Raw genomic sequence first — 17,451 nt, 5'->3', positions numbered from 1 at the left:
TTCAGTGCACTTCTGATTCTTCCTTAGCCTCAAAGAGTCAACCCTTTTTGAATTGGCACCTTTTCTTGCTACCCTGCACTTTCTTTTGGATGCAGGGGAAGAATCGGGACTCTTTCTTTTGAAATTAAGTCGCCTGACAACATTTGATTGACTGGTAGATGGTGCTGCCTACCTGTCAAAGTGACCCACAAAGGGAGGACAGCTCAGCATCCGGCCCACTGGCCGTAGCATGTGTCACAGTAAAACTTGATTACAAAAACCACACCTTTTATTGGCAATATCTTGAAAAAATGTCTAAAGGAGAGAAAAGATAGATTTCAGAAAACCAGTTGATGTTATGTCCAGTATGATAAAATACATATTCTTCAAAGTACCATGTATAGTTATCATAACGCAGCTGCAATACTTATCAAAACAGTGACACTTAATAAACACACACACACACACACACAATTTGTGCAAAATCTTTTTTCTGTTGCCGCTGTCCTTGTTTTCAGGTGTAGTATGTAGAAATAGGGAGAAGAAAATGTTTTGCAATGTGAAATATGGATATACTGTATTGGATGACTGGCCTGTTCTCTGCAGCATTTGAAATGCTTACATTTCAATCAGCAGTAAATGGTGCTTCAGGGGAATAGAGTGTAAGGCCAGGCTTTATGAAGATAGATTATCTAGTCCATGAAACAGTTTTCATTCTTCTCTAAAGCAGTTAGGGCCAGTTCACATGATTATCCATTACAGATTCCCCCCCCCCCCCCTTTGACCTGCTTTCACTGTGTTCATGGTAGAAAGATAATCTGAATTGTTGCACACCAGAGCAAATCACAATTCTGCTCAGCAAGCATTAGGAAGGTTTGGGATGGGGGGGGGGAGTTTAAAAGAAGTGCTTCTGCTCTTAAACTCCACACACAGCTGGACTTACCTTGCTGGGTCTTGTTTAATGAAATATTGCTTCTACTTTAAAAAAGAAAAGTCCACTGTTTAAGCAGACTTTCAAACAGCAAAATTATTTGGATAGTGAGAGGAATATTAATAATAATTTTCCTGGTTAGCAGTTTCTGCAGTTAGTGATATTTAAAACGTTCCTTGCTGAGAGCCATTTCATAGAATTGTAGCGCTGGATGGGACCACGAGGGTCGTCTAGTACAACTCCTTCAATACAAGAATCTTTTGCCAAACATGGGGCTTGAACCCATAACCCTGAGATTAAGAGTCTGTTGCTCTACTGACTGAGCTATCCAACATGCCAGAATAGAGGGGGAAACATGCAATCACCTCTGTAGATGTATACACAGTGGGGGGCATCCAGTTGTGTCCATTCTTGAATAGAATAGACTTCTGCACACATGGTGGGACTTCCCATTCCTCTCCACCACCACCCCGCTTCCCCTGTCCCCTGCATAACCCAAAATCTGCATGGGGGCAGCAGGGATAGAAAAGGAAGCGAAAGTCTTGCTGGGCAACTGGAAATCCACTACCTGGGACATTATCCCACCTTTATACATATGTGCATATGATGCGTATGTGCATACGATGATCAACATGAGGGTTCTATGCAAAGAAAGATAGAAGTCTTTATTTGTAAGAATTGTGTCACGTTTCAGAAAGCCATTGGATCTCCCTCCCGCCCACCAATCATTTCACACCCAAGCTGTGCTCCCTCCAACCTTGCCAAATTCAAAGTGAATTAATTTAGAATCTAAAGCCTTCAAGGCTGGTGCAGACATAATATTACTCTGTCTTTTACCCACATGCTTCCCCCGCAGCCTTGCTCATTTGTGTGAATTCTCCCTCTCCTCTCTCTTACACTGCAGAGCAGGGCCTCATCTTAACTAGTGTTTGAAGACGGTTTAACAAAAAAGCCTAGTCCATTTAGCAGGAAATAGCCAGAACATAATATAGTTAAGGGAGAAAGGAAGATGCTAGTGAAGGCAGTACAGATTATCACAGCCTGCTTCTGGATTTCCTAACTCTCTTTATTGGGGAACAGTATATCTGCACCTGACCCATAGTTGCATTATACTGGCCTTCACTTCTTCAGAATACTAGCCATTGTTAGGCGGCTCAAGGAGACTAACACTTTTTTCTTTTCCAAATGACACTCCCCATTCCATGGCTTTTGTAAACTGCTGAGCATGCTCAGTCCTCGCTGATTCGCCCCCCCCCCCGGATCCCCCCCCCCGTTACTTTTTATTTTAAGTTAAATACCTCTTAATTTTACTTCAGAAATTCTATACTTTTGTGTCCCTGGAGTATGTGGAAATTGCCACCTTATTTGTAGGTTAGTTGAGTGACAATCTGCTTAGCTGCCAAACTAACACCTAAGTAACTAACATTTGCTATTAGAGGAAATGATGGATATTGGAACTGGTTTAAGTGCAGAATAGTTGTAGTGTATGTCTGCTATAGTATGCATTTTAGTTTCTGCCTATTAAAATTATAGTGTAATCTCTCAACAGTTTGACAGTTGTGTCCTTTTGAGTGTCAATATTCATTTTACTTTGGCTAAAGCCCATCCTTGAGTTGCTCTTGAGGGCTGCAGCATATAAATGTGTTTTTAAAATATGTTTCTTCCCTCATGCAGTGCCAGGAAACTTAACCTGTTGTCCAATATATATTGATATATGTAGTTAAATCATTTCTGTCTTTGTACGGGTTGTTTTTAGATTCTGGCATAGACCATCAGTTCCTTCTCAAACAATTTGAGCATCTGAACCACGACAACCCTCACACTTTTGAAGCTAAAGATTTAGACATGCTAATCAAAGCTGTAAGTGTTGAGCAAATATTTTCCAGATGCTTGCTTGCTGCTACTGCTGTATTTTTCTTTAGTGGAATCTACTTTTTCTCCCTCCCCTGCCTCCATTTTGAATAACTTTCATAGTTACCTCAAGAGTCATAGTCTGAGAATCCCATTTGGCTCCGTAATGTAATATTGTGCCACAGGAGACATTTATGTGCATTTGAAAACAGTCTGCTCATTTTTCTCATAGTGCCTCATGCGACTTGCATCCCCAAGCCAACATAAGCAATCTTTGAAGGTTTTTACAGAGCCTTTAAATTGAGCGCTCTTTTGACCTTTGCCAGCTAATACTGGCAAATTTTCTTCTCTGATTCCTTTAGCAATTTTATGTAAGTGTATTTGGATATGTACAAAAGATTTTAACTAGTTTTGCGTTGATTAATCACCTGTCTTTTAACTAGTTAACTGCTTTAACTGATTTGCATTTTGCCAAAACCTAAAGATAGGTTCTTTTGAAGTAGCAAAAAATAAATGAAACTTACAAATAAATAAACAAAAGCTGCAACACCATCTTCAAAAAGGGCATTTTTCATTCTCTCTTTTTTCCACATTAAACTTGATGGAATCAAAATATAAGCAGGTGTTTCCCAACGTGATCAAAATTGGTCCCCATAGATCAAAAGCAGGGGTGGAGAACCTGTGATGCTCCAGATGTTGTTGGACTGCAGCTCCAATGAGTAACAGTTGGAGAGACCACCAGGTCCCCATCCCTGAGCTAATGAATCAGCCAATTAAAGCTGCTTGCTCTGTTTTTGAAATTGAAAAGTATGTTTAGATTTGCAGTCCATCCTCTCCTGAAGGCCTGGGGAGGGTAACAGTATTGCAGACACAAAAACACCAAATAGGCCCTTTTGCTTAACTAAATAATTGGGAAGGACAACTGTCAGAGGAGGGAAAGCCTTACAGATACAGTGGTACCTCGGGTTACGAACTTAATTTGTTCCGGAGGTCCCTTCTTAACCTGAAACCGTTATTAATCTGAGGTGCACTTTCGCTAATGCTAGCAACAACCCTTTAAAAATAACTAGTACCACATTATTATTATGAAGTTGCAGATGGCGAGGCTGAGTATAGTGAGTATAGTGAATTTTTAGCTCCCCCTAGTGAGTTCATAGCTGAGTGAGATTTCCACCGGGTGACTCATTGTTAGCACACTTTCCTTAAGCAAATAGAGAATTGAGGAAATGGGACTGAGTTTGCTCTTGAAGAATGACTGTGAGAACCACTGTAGAAAAATGGATAGAAGCATAATCAGAATGGCACTACTGGCATAGTCAGCTGCATTTTCGGGTTATGCTAAACCATAGTTTAGTTGTACAACATTAACAAGTAGGAATGAGCCTAAGCAAGCCTTGGGCTTACCAGCTCCCTCCTCCAGTTGTTGATTGGTTGGGAGGAGAAATAATGGACCAGTAGCGATCCCTCCAATGTTAATGACTTGCAAGATGGGTGGTTAAGATGATGGACAGTTACAGGAGCCACTGGTGGGGATGGTTCTGCTGTGGTGGAGGCCCCAGCTATGCCCAGATGGACAATAAGCCACAGTAAGATCTGAGAGCATTCTGGGATTGAATCTTTGAGAGGTCCAACTTTTTGATTCCTCAGCTTTATCAGTCTGGAGCTGGTATGGTGAAATTAAATGCATATATATAAATACCTTTCACCTTGCCCAGTCTTCTTCCAACTTGGTCCCCAGCAGATGTTCTGAATTACAACTCCCAACACACCCGACACTTGGCCATGCTGGCTGGGGTTGATGGCAATTGTATATTGAATTGCTTTGTACTGTACACTTAAGGTAATTCTGATACAGCAGAGGCAATCAGTAAAGGTATGCTTCTCATTAAGTGACACATTTCACAGTTCTTAAGCAGTTTACCTGAGAGTGTGTGTTGTTTTTCAAGCAGTGCAAAAATTCATTCAAATAAAGGGTTTTAACCTCCGGTCAGGGGCGAACGAAGGCTAACCAACACCCAGGGCGGGGCAAACGGCTGGCTGCGCACGTGTTGCGCTGCTACGAACGATGCATGCGTGGCATTGCTACATACAATGCATGTGTGCCATCGCTGTGTAGGGCGCATGTGCGGCACTGCTACGTACATACGTGCGACACCAAGCATGCGTTGTACATAGCGGTTTGCCGCCGGCGCCGCCCGAGCGCGGTACGGACGTTGGTGGGATCCTCTGCTCGCAGCTGCAGTGGCGGCGGAGGGATCTTCTGCTTGCGGCTGTAGTGGCGACAGAGGGATCCCATCACCATCCGTATGGCGCTCGAGCGGCACCGGTGGCAAACCACTACGTTACAGCGCATGTGTGGCATCGCTACATACCGCGCATGCGTGTGACACCGTGCATGCGTTGTATGTAGCCGTTTGCCGCCGGTACCGCTCAGGCGCCGTACAGACAGTGGCGGGATCCTCCGCTCGCGGCTGCAGCCACAAACGGAGGATCCTTCACATGTGGCTGCGGTGGTGCAACAGCTGCTGGTGCCGTCGCGCCCGGGGGGCGGCAGGGTGAGCACCCCACGGGGTGCCTTCTTGTCACCCCCGAGACACGGCACCCAGGGTGCACCACCACCCTGCCCCCCCTTGAGACGCCACTGGCTCCGGTGTGCTATAGTACTCACCCAGTCAGGATCAGCTTGTCCAGCCCTGAGCACTGGATGGCCAGGAAGCCACCAGAGACTCCCAGCTTTGCAGGAGCCCACTCAAATGTTAATGGAAAAAGACAAAACTAATAGTTTCCTCATTGATGTAGTGGTGGCAGATCATTTCAAAAAAGATTGCGTTGGGCAGCTTAGCTCCCTGTCCTCATTTAAAGGCAGTGCCTGGTCAATGGTACTGGTGGTCAGGGTGCGATAACTTTGAAGTTTTATTTCTTTTTGGCTATATCTTTACATTTCGGGTTGGGGGCACACTAGTTGACTGTTGTATAAGGGGCCCACAAAATTGTGGAATCAGCTTTGCGACTCTGCCTCTCTTATAATTTTACCATTGCTTAACTCCCTGGATTTTCTGTGTTGCATATCTTATTGTTTGAGTTGATGTGGTTTTTCAATTGTTAGTGACAGATATTAAACCACTTCATATACGCTTTCCTTTCATAAGTAAATTGGAAGGAAAGAGTGTGAAGTATCGTATTTTTCGCTCTATAAGACGCACCAGACCACAAGACGCACCTAGTTTTTGGAGCAGGAAAACAAGAAAAAAAATATTCTGAATCTCAGAAGCCAGAACAGCAAGAGGGATCGCTGCGCAGTGAAAGCAACAATCCCTCTTGCTGTTCTGGCTTCTGGGATAGCTGTGCAGCCTGCCTTTGGTCCATAAGATGCACACACATTTCCCCTTACTTTTTAGGAGGGAAAAAGTGAGTCTTATAGAGCAAAAAATACGGTATATCAGCTGTTCAGCATGACCTCAGACCCACTGCTGGGACACACACAAAGCTTGGATAAAAGAAGTATTTTGTGCTTCATATTGCAGTGGTCAAAAAACACAGTATTCTTAATTGATTTTTAATTTGTAGGCCACAAGTGACTTAGAAAACTATGACAAGACTCGTCATGAGGAGTTTAAGAAATATGAGATGATGAAAGAACATGAAAGAAGAGAATATTTAAAAACACTGGATGAAGAAAAGAGACGACAAGAGGAAGCTAAGTATGAAGAACTGAAGAAAAAGCACAGTAATCACCCCAAAGTTAACCATCCTGTAAGCACATGGTTTGTGTCTACCATATAGTGAAGGTGTATTCAGGCGTTATGCATTAAAAGGAGAATAAATAAAAGTAGTGGGATATGCTTTATAGGTACAGTTAAATTTGGTTTGGTTATTGAACTGGCAGGACTTTACTGAACTGAAATATCATTTTATATGCTTCCTTTCCAGCCATTTCTTATTTGATTTACATTTATGAGAAGGGACTGAGATCTGTGCTTCCTTTGAAAACTTTTCTAATACATGTTTGAGCTGCAGCTTTCATGACAACTTCTTCTATGGGGAATAGAACCTGACCAAGTTCTACCTCCCCTTATGTTATGCCCATCTGTTAATAAGAGTGGCATTGTAGAATGATCCAAATGGTTCTTGACCATGTGTAACATATTGTTTCATTTTTGTTATCACCTCTGCTGACAATTTAGGAATTCCTACTGAAGATGTTGACATTAATGGATGATAGATGTGTGCTTTTCAGTGTGTGTGTGTGGGGGGGAATAACTAGATTTTGAAGCTTTTTTTAGAAAGGCAATATGGATTTATTTGGCACAATGTGGTTGCAAGAACTGTCTATCTAATCATTTGCATTATTGCTTTTTCTGATCAACTTACAGGGAAGTAAAGACCAATTGAAAGAGGTGTGGGAGGAGGCAGATGGACTGGACCCCAATGATTTCGATCCAAAGACTTTTTTCAAGTTGCATGGTAAGGAGCATAATTTTTTCCTGGTAAAAAATTAAGCAACTTGAGTGATACTCTTGGGATTGCCTTCTCTGGAGCAATACCTTCATCATGTGACAACAAAGAATCTTAAGTAAATTAACATCGGTAGTAGGGTAAAATCCCATTATGCAGATCAGGGCTGAGGTGATAGAATTTATCAGACAGTTGAGTTCTAATTCAGCATTTTCACATTGGAGTGTCCCTTTTGTACTGGAGTTTATTTACATGTGTATAGGTCCTTGTAACACAACAATTTCCATAACTGGTGGGCTTGTTGTACTTATTTTCATTCTGGCACTATTTACCTCAACAGTCTGGAGTCCATACTGAGGAAGAAATAATAATGTTTTGAAGAAGGACTGCAACTTAGATTCATTTTCAGCTTGCCTTGTATTTTTAAAACTCATGGCAATGTTCTGTTTCAATTTCTGTTCTCTATTTATCCCTGCTATTGCACCCTAGAGTTGCACAATGGCTGTGTGTGGCAAAGTGACTTTATCAACATTATGGTGTTGTGACAAATGTGCAGGGCTGGACAGATCTGAAGCAGATACATATAAAGAATAGTATCTGAGACAGATAGTTAATTCCTTTCTAAGTTAAATAACACCAAGAATTTCTAAACAGCAGTTAGGCACTGAAATCTTACAAAGGTCATGGATGTTCACACCCTTGTTTAACAGGCCCTTGCTTCAAAAGTTAATTATTAAAAGTCAAGCTTATCAAGGGAGAAGGGTAAAGAGAGGCAATGTATGAATTTTGAATATATTCAAGGGCTATTTATGTATTAAGATTTTATTTTGAGCTATATTTTGGTTTCGAATTTCATTATAAAAGAGTGGAAGCCTGAAGAGCAGAATTGTCAATGCCTCTAGATTTTCTTTGGTAATAGAACACAAAACCAAATAGTCAACAGCAACAGTCTGGTCAGTAGCTGAATAGAAAAATAAATGTGTTGTGCTAAAATATTTTGTTAGATATAGATGTTAATCAAGTTGGCATTATACTTTTTATAGATGTCAATAATGATCATTTTCTGGATGAGCAGGAGTTAGAAGCCCTGTTTACTAAAGAGGTATGTGATGCACATTACATGGAAACTCTTCCTTACAATTAGTTGATATTTAAGGGCTTCTGTCTATATAAAAATGGCAGCACTGGTAATATTTATGTATTCACCAAAGATGTGTTAAAGGCTAAATATTTTTTTTAAAAAAAACCAGGTCAATTATTCAAGGAAAAACCATATATTCTGGAGCAGGGAGCAATATGAGATAGTTGCTTTCAAAACTTTGAAAGTCCATTGCTAAAACCTATAGATGCAAGGGCAAAACATAAAAACTTCATACCAGGAACTGATGCCATTTACGAAATTAGCTATTGATTTCATATTCAGGCTGGGACTAGCTACCTGGCATGCATATTTCCAGTGTCTAGGCGTAGAAATGCAAGGGGGTTTTACATATCTGTACATACAGAGTGGACCAATGCCCAAATGTCTTGGTAAATTCAAAATTTGGAAAGTCTGAAGAGGATAAACCAAAAGACTTCGATTCAATTCAAACTGATTATGTACCAATATGTATTTTATATTAGCATAAAAAGCAGTAATTTCTTGATTTGAAAACAGATGCCAACTCTATTCGACATATTTATATAGTTAAGCAATAACAGGGATGGATAATCTGTTTCAAGCATATTCTTTAAGTTCAGTGATGTATTTGCTTCTGTTTTAGCTAGAGAAAGTCTATGATCCCAAAAATGAAGAAGATGACATGGTAGAAATGGAAGAAGAGAGGCTACGAATGAGAGAACATGTCATGAATGAGGTGAGGCCAAAACATCACTCTTTTATAAATAATTGTAGTAGGCAAAACCCTGCTGTTACCACATTCATTACACGCGCACACACATTTCACACCCTAATGTTTCTATATCCCTGGTCTGTTCCAGGCAGCTGCTGGTGGGAATATGAAATTCTCACATAAGGATGGTGACAGACACAGTAACAAGCAATTCTAAAATGTTATCACTAGGATGGCAATGTCCCTTGTGTTGGGCACTAATGCATTCCGACCCTTAGACATTAAAAAATTAGGACTGGAGGAAATACACACAGTTGCTTGGTAACATTTTATAGTATTTTACTTCTGAGTAAACATGCATTGGATTATGCTGTGAGTGAGTGCGTAGGAGGGGAATTCATTTGGCCACACTGAAGACTTTGTTTTCAGTCATCATTTCCCCCTCAGAATAATGTGGTGCCTGTGCTGTAACATTAAAATACTGTATCTTTTGAAAATCTTTTGAAAAGCTGAATACAAATGCAAGTACCTAAAGTGTGCTTATCCACTTGTACCTCTTATAAAAGGTTGACATCAACAAGGACCGGTTAGTGACTTTGGAAGAATTCTTGAGAGCTACAGAGAAAAAAGAGTTTTTGGAGCCAGAAAGCTGGGAGGTAATCCTGCCATTTTTAAAGTAGAACATGCTGCAACCACCATCATGACCCAAACCACAAGTAGTCAGTTTGTCTCAAGCCTTTGATTCTCTTCCCCCTTTCTTTGTTGTATTTATCTGTGCTTAATTATTAGCAACTTTATCAAAATAAAATCTGAACAGTGAGTCCAAGGACACTGTGCATAAGCTACTTTATGGGACAATCTTAATGTTTGTGCAGGCGTTTGAAATAGAATAAGCACAGGCATTTTGACTGCAGTATTCTTTGAACAAAGCAGTCAGTGATTTATATTGGAAATACAGAGGGAGAATTGTGTTATCTTTTTTATAAAGTCAGATTTATGCCATTTCTTCCCAGATCCTGAAAGAAACTGAGAAAACTGTTAAGTGCTGTAACGCTGTCATGTATGCTTGGAAGCTGTCTTCCTTACAGCAATATCTCTATAAGCACAGAATGCGTTCTCTTTGGCAAACAAGATTCTGTTGCATTTCACGTTAAGTGAGAAAGAGTGTGGGGAAATTCAAGCCCAGCAGCATAGAGCAGATAATTGCGCAGTTACCACAAATACAATCCATATGCATAAGCAGATTTCCATTCTTATTATTTATTAAATTTGTTAGTCGCTTTATCTTGCTCAAGGCGCAACCCAAAGCAACCCAAAACCAACCAACCCCCCCCCAATTCCTCACATAAATACATTAAAACAAAGGGGGGGCACTTTCTGGAGCACGGCTTATGTATGTAGGAAGGTGGGGGTGGGGTGGGGTGGGATGGGGAGGAGCAGAGGAAAACATACAGCACCAAAAAGTGTGAGCATACTGCTCCTGTATTGTGTGTGCACTGTTCAGCAAATGATCACTTCTTGAAAGTCTGATGTTGTCAACCGTCTTTAAGAAGCACAGATCTTCCTATAAAGAAGATTCTCGGGGAGAGTTTTCTGCTGGCAGGAGGTCCTGTGTGGACCCTCTTGTGGGGAAAAGCTAGGTAATGCTGCAGGCTGATGATTTTCCTTATCACTCCAATGGGCAGACCCTTAGTCTTTTCAAAGTCAAGTTCCTGTCAAGGTGTGTAAATTGTGCATGGACAAAGATCAGGAACTTGTTAGAAAAAGGAGGGGCTCTTGAGGAACCTTGCTATTCTACCCCCCCCCCCTTTCTGGTAAGAATTTAGCTAGTGTAAAATGCTTCTCTTTATCAAAACTTTGGCTCATCAATTGTATCTTGCACACATATTCAAAAGGTGGGTCTATAGAATAATTTATGAATTGCTTCTTAATTTTTTCAACATTGAACCTTCTTTGAGGGGTTTGTGTTTCATTCTTGTTGTTTTTAAGACCCTGGACCAACAACAGGTCTTCACTGAAGACGATCTGAAGGAATTTGAAAGTCATATTTCCCAGCAAGAAGATGAACTGAACAAGCAAGCACTAGAACTTCAGAAAAGGAAAGAAGAACTGCAGAGACAACATGACCACCTTCAAGCTCAGAGACAAGAACTCCAGCAGGTACCATCTGAATAGCTGCAAATTTCCTTTGGTTATAGAAACGGAATTCATTGTATTTACTGTTTAGTAAGAACAGAACAAATTATCATTTCTTGTTCTGAAAGTATACTGTCTTTGGAATGCATGTTAGCTGGATCTGCTGCTCAGATATACCAGACCTCGAAAGGTTGGAGTGATCTTTTAGGTATTGTGGTCCTAAGCTGCATAGGGCTTTATATACCAGTACAGTGGTGCCCCGCAAGACGAATGCCTCGCAAGACGGAAAACCCGCTAGATGAAAGGGTTTTCCGTTTCGGAGGTGCTTCGCAAAACGAATTTGCTATGGGCTTGCTTCGCAAGACGAAAATGTCTTGCGAGTTCCTGTGATTTTTTTTCGCTCCCCACCCCCTTTTTCTAAGGCACTAAGCTGCTAATAGCCTTTTAGCAGCTAATCCGCTAATCCCTTAAGCCTTTAATAGCCGCTAATAGCCGCTAAACCGCTAATAGCCGCTAAACCGCTAATAGCGCTAATCCGCTAATGGGGTTGCTTCGCAAGACGAAAAAACCGCTAGACGAAGAGACTCGCGGAACGGATTCTTTTCGTCTTGCGAGGCACCACTGTACCTGTACCAATAGCAGCACCTTAAAAATAGCTTGGTTGCTAATTTGCAGCCAGTGCAATTTTTTTTAGCAGCAGTATAACGTGATGGTGATATTCTGTGCTAAAGAACTGTAAAGTTGCTTCATGTTGCATAATACTGAACTAGATTATTGGATTTGGGAGGATTTGTTCCAGAGAAAAGAAGAATCCATGCAAAGCTGAGTTTATTTAAGAAAGCATTTTGTTGCAGACTTTACTGTGATACACAAGAACTGTATGGATGTTCATATTCAAAGATATGAACGTATATATATATATAGCTTTATTGCATGAAATTAACACCTCGATACACCTTGGATTACCTATTTTCCATTTCATTCCACATACATTTGTAACTGCCCAACAGGCTGTCCAACAAATGGAACAGAAGAAGTTGCAGCAAGGACATCCTCCTTCAGGACCAGGTGGAGAACTAAAATTCCAGCCACGTATGTAAATTAATTATTCTCTTTCTCTCTCACACACATATTATTTATGATGGTGTTCATTGCATGTGAGAAAATCTATTTATGCCCACAGTGCGATTCAGAACCAAATTTATAGCTTGGCACTTAATATTCTACTGCAAATAAGAGAAGGAACCTTCCAACCCATTAGATTGGAATGTAACATGTTTGAACACTTGGATGCCTGAAACTGAACCTCTAGCCAAATACTTTCCTTGCCAGATAATTCAAATGAAAGAATCTATCATGTTTTACTATGAAATAGGGGCACCTTTCATACAAACTCCAAATATATCTCTTAGCAGCTGTACATGAAAGAGAGAGATATAATTTGGGCAAGTGTGTCTTTGTATGTGAGAGGGGGGGGAAAGATGCATTTTCATAAAGGAGAGCCATTGAAAATGGAAAATACCATTGAAATTGAAAATACCATTGAAAATGGAGCTATAAAATCTTACTGCACATAAATGAACAAGCAAATACTGCAGACCTTCTTTGTTCTCTGAAAGGTGATTTTATGCAAGGAAAAAAATATCTAGTATCATAAATATGTGGAGTTCTGCTCTAATAACCTTTGGGGATGTTTTGACTATATGTGATTTCAGCTTTATTCATAACCCCCTGTAATGTAAGCCCCATGTAAAATTTGAGTCTACTATAATATGTAAAACCACACTTTCTGAGATTTGGATGACCAGGTAATTGTTCAACAGAACTAACCTTTGTTTTTCGTATTTTGTGTTACAGCTGCATCACAACCAGTTGGAAATGTTCAAAATCATCCTGCGGGAGACAGTCAGCCTTTACCACCAGGAAGCATACCAGTACAAGAAACAGCTGCAGGATCAGATCACGTTCAGTCTCACCCTTAACCACATGTGCCTCAAATTTGTACCATAGTTTTGGGAGAGAAGTGGGAGGGGATGTGGCCAGAGAAGTAAAAACAAATTGGGAATTGAGCTTAAAATCCCCATTTCAAATCATTGGATTCATGAAGACTTTCAAAGGCACAAATGATACAAGGCAGGTTTATAAAGCTGCCGATCTTTCAGGTGAGAAGGGTATATTAAAATATTCTAATTTTGTAACTAGATTTAAGGATATCATCCAGATTTTATCCTCAGGAAAACATTATTGTTTGACTTCAATGTAATTTGGCTGGCTGTCCATCATTTGTGCCTTGGAAAATCTCCACCTACTTCATGGTTAAATTAAATATGTTTTATAATCTGCCAGAAGACTCACTGATGAGGGAAAAGCTAAGAGGCACAAATCTTTTACTTTTTTTGGTAAATGTTCATGATGCCGACAGTCTTGATTGTCGGTGGGTGTAAAGTGGAAGTTTGCTTGATCAAGACACAAGTCTATGACAATATTTTCCTAAAAGTGCCAACAATGGAAAGCAGGAATTTAGGATGGTGTAGTGAATGAGGGTGGGTTCCCCCCCCCCCCAATCTCTTTGGTCTTTGAGACAAATGAATAGAAACCACCTGTGATCTGATTTCAATAAATTCTGCACATAAAAAGGGAAGTCTAATTGCAGCAGCGAGTAATAGGCAATAGTGAATGTGCCTAGGAATGCCAGTATAAGAAGCCTTCAACAGAAATAGTGAATTTGAAGTGTATTGATTTAACCATCCGTATTGTTGCAAACCGAATGCAGTGTGTCAGCTGGCTACATCCCCTGCAAGTCAGCTATGAAGCAGATACTTTTGTCCTACTTCCTTTCATAATATGCCAGTTGCATTTATCGCTTTATGAGCTATGAAAGCGAGCTCTTTTGATGATAAAGTATATTTGCAGAATGAGCAAAGACCTCTCATTGTCTTTTCCTGGACAAAACAGCTTGGCTCCTGCTGTAAACGACTCCTTTGAAAATCACCAGTATGTTACAAACAGCAGTTCTCAGAAGCTGCATTCTGAGTTTAAGCTAAAATTAATTAACACTGGGTATGATTACCTGAATGTTAAAAGGCATGCAGTTTAGATGTGGATATTTTCATGGAAGCCTGAACTGGCATCTTCAATAATAATTCAAGTTTCTCCACATAACCCTTTGTTTTTCTGTGAACCTGGCTAAGAGCAACATGGCTTTAAGAGTTCTTTACCATTTTAGCTCAAAAACAAGCATCCAGTTCATTACAGCTGAAACCCAGTTTATCCTTTGAACATGACTCCTAAAGACATTCTTTCTTCCCGTGTTATTCCTACTTGAATTTTGATTCAAAGACTACTGAAGCAAATGGAATGACAGTGGCATTAAGACTGGATACAAAGTATTTAAAAATGAGGTGTGAAAACTACATTCGTTTAGGACAGTATTTTTTTCTGATGGTTGTGCTGATGGGGCAGAAATAGGAGGTGGCTATTAAAATATTGAACAACTGTAATGATTTCTGTTTCCAGGAAATTGGCCATTTTGCTATAACAGAATTATTTATATTTGCAGAGATAAAATGAAAGGCAGGCCTTCCCTATACAAAAGTTAGGGAAGGAGAATTTGGCGCACAGTTTGTTTAAGACTGTTAAGCATGTAGTGGATACTCGAAAAAACCTGTGCAGGTTTTCTCCCTCCCCTTGATAAACCGGTAGTGTGTGACTACTGCCATGCACCAAATTCTCCTTTAATAAAACCACAAATGTCATAATATGAGCACATCTCAAAACAGATAGCAAATACTCACAGGTGGCTTCTTGGAGTCAAAGAGGCCAGGTGGGCAGCCTTTCCATGGAACCAGCCCATGGTCAGAGTGGCCTATGAACCAGTCCTGTGCTTCCCTTTTTCAAGTTCCATTATCTTAACTGAATTTTGCCTTCTTGCTTCTTGTCATCTCCTACTCCTGCTCGGTGTCAGCCACTCTTTCCTTTTTATGGTCCTGAAATGAATATGGCAATGTAGTTCTGATCTATAGGCTGAATTGTCTTTCTGTAGCCCTAGACTTCTTTTTCCACAGCCCACGATGGCCAGTAGAAGAGCCAGCACAGGCAACTGCAACCATGCATAGTGCCTTCCTAGTTGGATTATATACAAGGTGCGATGGAACAGGATTATTGGACTGATACCCATGACCTAATTCATTTTACCCATACAGGAGACCCTACATGAGAATCAAAAGAAGTTCCCGGAGGAAGGCTATTTCTCTACAGTTTTACTTGAAACAGTACATTAGACAGCTGCTTAAATACAGGTTGTGATCCTTGCTTGAGGCTCACCTAATACAATTGTTGGAAAGTTATCTTCTGTATTTTGTTCGCAGCCTCACAAGTATATACAGACCAAAAAAGCATTCTGTCATTAAATTTTATGTGGCATACATCCCTCTTTTAAGATTATAAATAAAATCACATGACAAAAATAAAAAGTTGGGTTGCAGTATGATTCCAAAAGCTTATTGCATTTTATAATCAAGAAGCTTTAAAAATGTTCAGGATACAGAATTTATGGTGTTTCGTTTATCACTACTGTGAGCCAAACCACGTTCTACAAGGAAATATGGCACAGTCATGGCTGTGTATGGGCCAGGCTATTCAAACTACTCCATAATTTAAAATGCTTATAAGAGGCTATGACCATGCTGAATGCAGATGATATCAGACACAACCAATGTATCTGGAAGAATTAAAATAAGATTCCTATAGTATTACTAATCTAACATTAAAAATGAATCTGCAGCTTCTGTTCAATTGTTTGTTTTATAAACAAATCTTATGCTTGGGACTTTCCCCCACCCCCAAGTATAAAAAAACTATGACACAAAAAGTATTACCAAGTTGCAATGCTAACCACTTGCCTGGGGGTAAGGTAAAGGTACCCCTGCCCGTATGGGCCAGTCTTGACAGACTCTAGGGTTGTGCGCCCATCTCACTCAAGAGGCCGGGGGCCAGCGCTGTCCGGAGACACTTCCGGGTCACGTGGCCAGCATGACATCGCTGCTCTGGGGAGCCAGAGCTGCACACGGAACGCCGTTTACCTTCCTGCTAGTAAGCGGTCCCTATTTATCTACTTGCCCCCGGGGGTGCTTTCGAACTCCTAGGTTGGCAGGCGCTGGGACCGAGCAACGGGAGCGCACCCCGCCGCGGGGATTCGAACCGCCGACCTTTCGATCGGCAAGCCCTAGGTGCTGAGGCTTTTACCCACAGCGCCACCCGCATCCCCTTTGCCTGGGGGTAAGCCCCATTAAATCGAGTGCTGACTTCTCAGTAGACATGGTTACTGTTTTTGTATGGGGACAGAGAGCTTGGCAAAGATTGTTCACTTCCCTTGGTAAGAGGCAAAATTCCTATCCTGCAAAGTTTTCAGATCAGAACTCGGTGATGCCAGGCATGGTTTGCATGGTGAAATTCCCAGGTTTAATCATTGTTGTCTCCCCAGCTAAAAGAAATTAGTCCTAAACTTGGTATAAGACATAATTTCCATGGTTTGGTGCTTCATTCCTAAATGCATTTTCTTCAAAGTATTGTTCATTTGTTTTTAGTGCCACTTATTTCTCTAAAAAGGAATATTTAGGATGGTGGCCCAAGTCTCATGAAGGTTGTTTTTAAACTCCATTTTGGTTTATGACATGGAGACTATGTTTCCTTGTCCTTCACCCGGCCTCACATTGAAACTTTTCAGCAAGAGTTCTTTGGCATATAGAAAGCCACTGCCCATGTAGCTCTGTACTGTCTACACTGGCAGACAGTGTCTCCCCCAGTCCTACCTGGAGATGCTGGGGGTTGAGCCTGGGACCTTCCACCTCCAAAGAAGATGCTCTGGGCATCCCAACAGATGCATAGTATAACAAAGTTGTACATATCTGTGTTATTTCCAGTGCAATATTTGTATGCAGAATGTTTCATCCTTTGTATACATGAGGTATAAATTAAACTGAATTCATAGTCAGTTGCTTTGGGTCCTCTATGACCATCTTCTTCCAGTGATTGTTGTGGCAGAATTGTTATGTTTGGCAGAATTAAAGACAACAAAACTGTAGATCATAAACATGGATGTTTAACATTTTTTATTATATTTATTACATTTATTGGTTGGTTAATACAGAAAATGTATTGAAGCAACCAACAATTGGAGAAAAACACAGAGTTTATTTGTTGTCAATGTGAGACAATAAACCAGAAGGCTATATGGGGGGGAAAAGAGACTTGGAGCATGAATTGAAT

General features: G+C 40.6%; 1 protein-coding gene across 1 annotated transcript in view; it reads left to right on the top strand.

The window, feature by feature from the left end:
• Positions 1–15,656, top strand: part of NUCB2 (nucleobindin 2) — a 30,105-nt gene extending 14,449 nt beyond the window's left edge. The window contains exons 5-13 of the mRNA XM_083409282.1: positions 2,667–2,770; positions 6,329–6,514; positions 7,135–7,225; positions 8,260–8,318; positions 8,980–9,072; positions 9,615–9,704; positions 11,038–11,208; positions 12,195–12,276; positions 13,042–15,656. Of these exons, the coding sequence (XP_083265408.1) occupies positions 2,667–2,770; positions 6,329–6,514; positions 7,135–7,225; positions 8,260–8,318; positions 8,980–9,072; positions 9,615–9,704; positions 11,038–11,208; positions 12,195–12,276; positions 13,042–13,166 (1,001 nt within the window). The 3' untranslated portion in view covers positions 13,167–15,656. The remainder of the gene's footprint in view (positions 1–2,666; positions 2,771–6,328; positions 6,515–7,134; positions 7,226–8,259; positions 8,319–8,979; positions 9,073–9,614; positions 9,705–11,037; positions 11,209–12,194; positions 12,277–13,041) is intronic.
• The last annotated feature ends 1,795 nt before the right edge of the window (positions 15,657–17,451 follow it).

Source organism: Podarcis tiliguerta (assembly GCF_965153285.1).
Source record: "Podarcis tiliguerta genome assembly, chromosome: 1".
NCBI lineage: Eukaryota > Metazoa > Chordata > Lepidosauria > Squamata > Lacertidae > Podarcis > Podarcis tiliguerta.
Note: the sequence above shows the minus strand (reverse complement) of the source record. Positions and strands in the feature narration are given on the sequence as shown.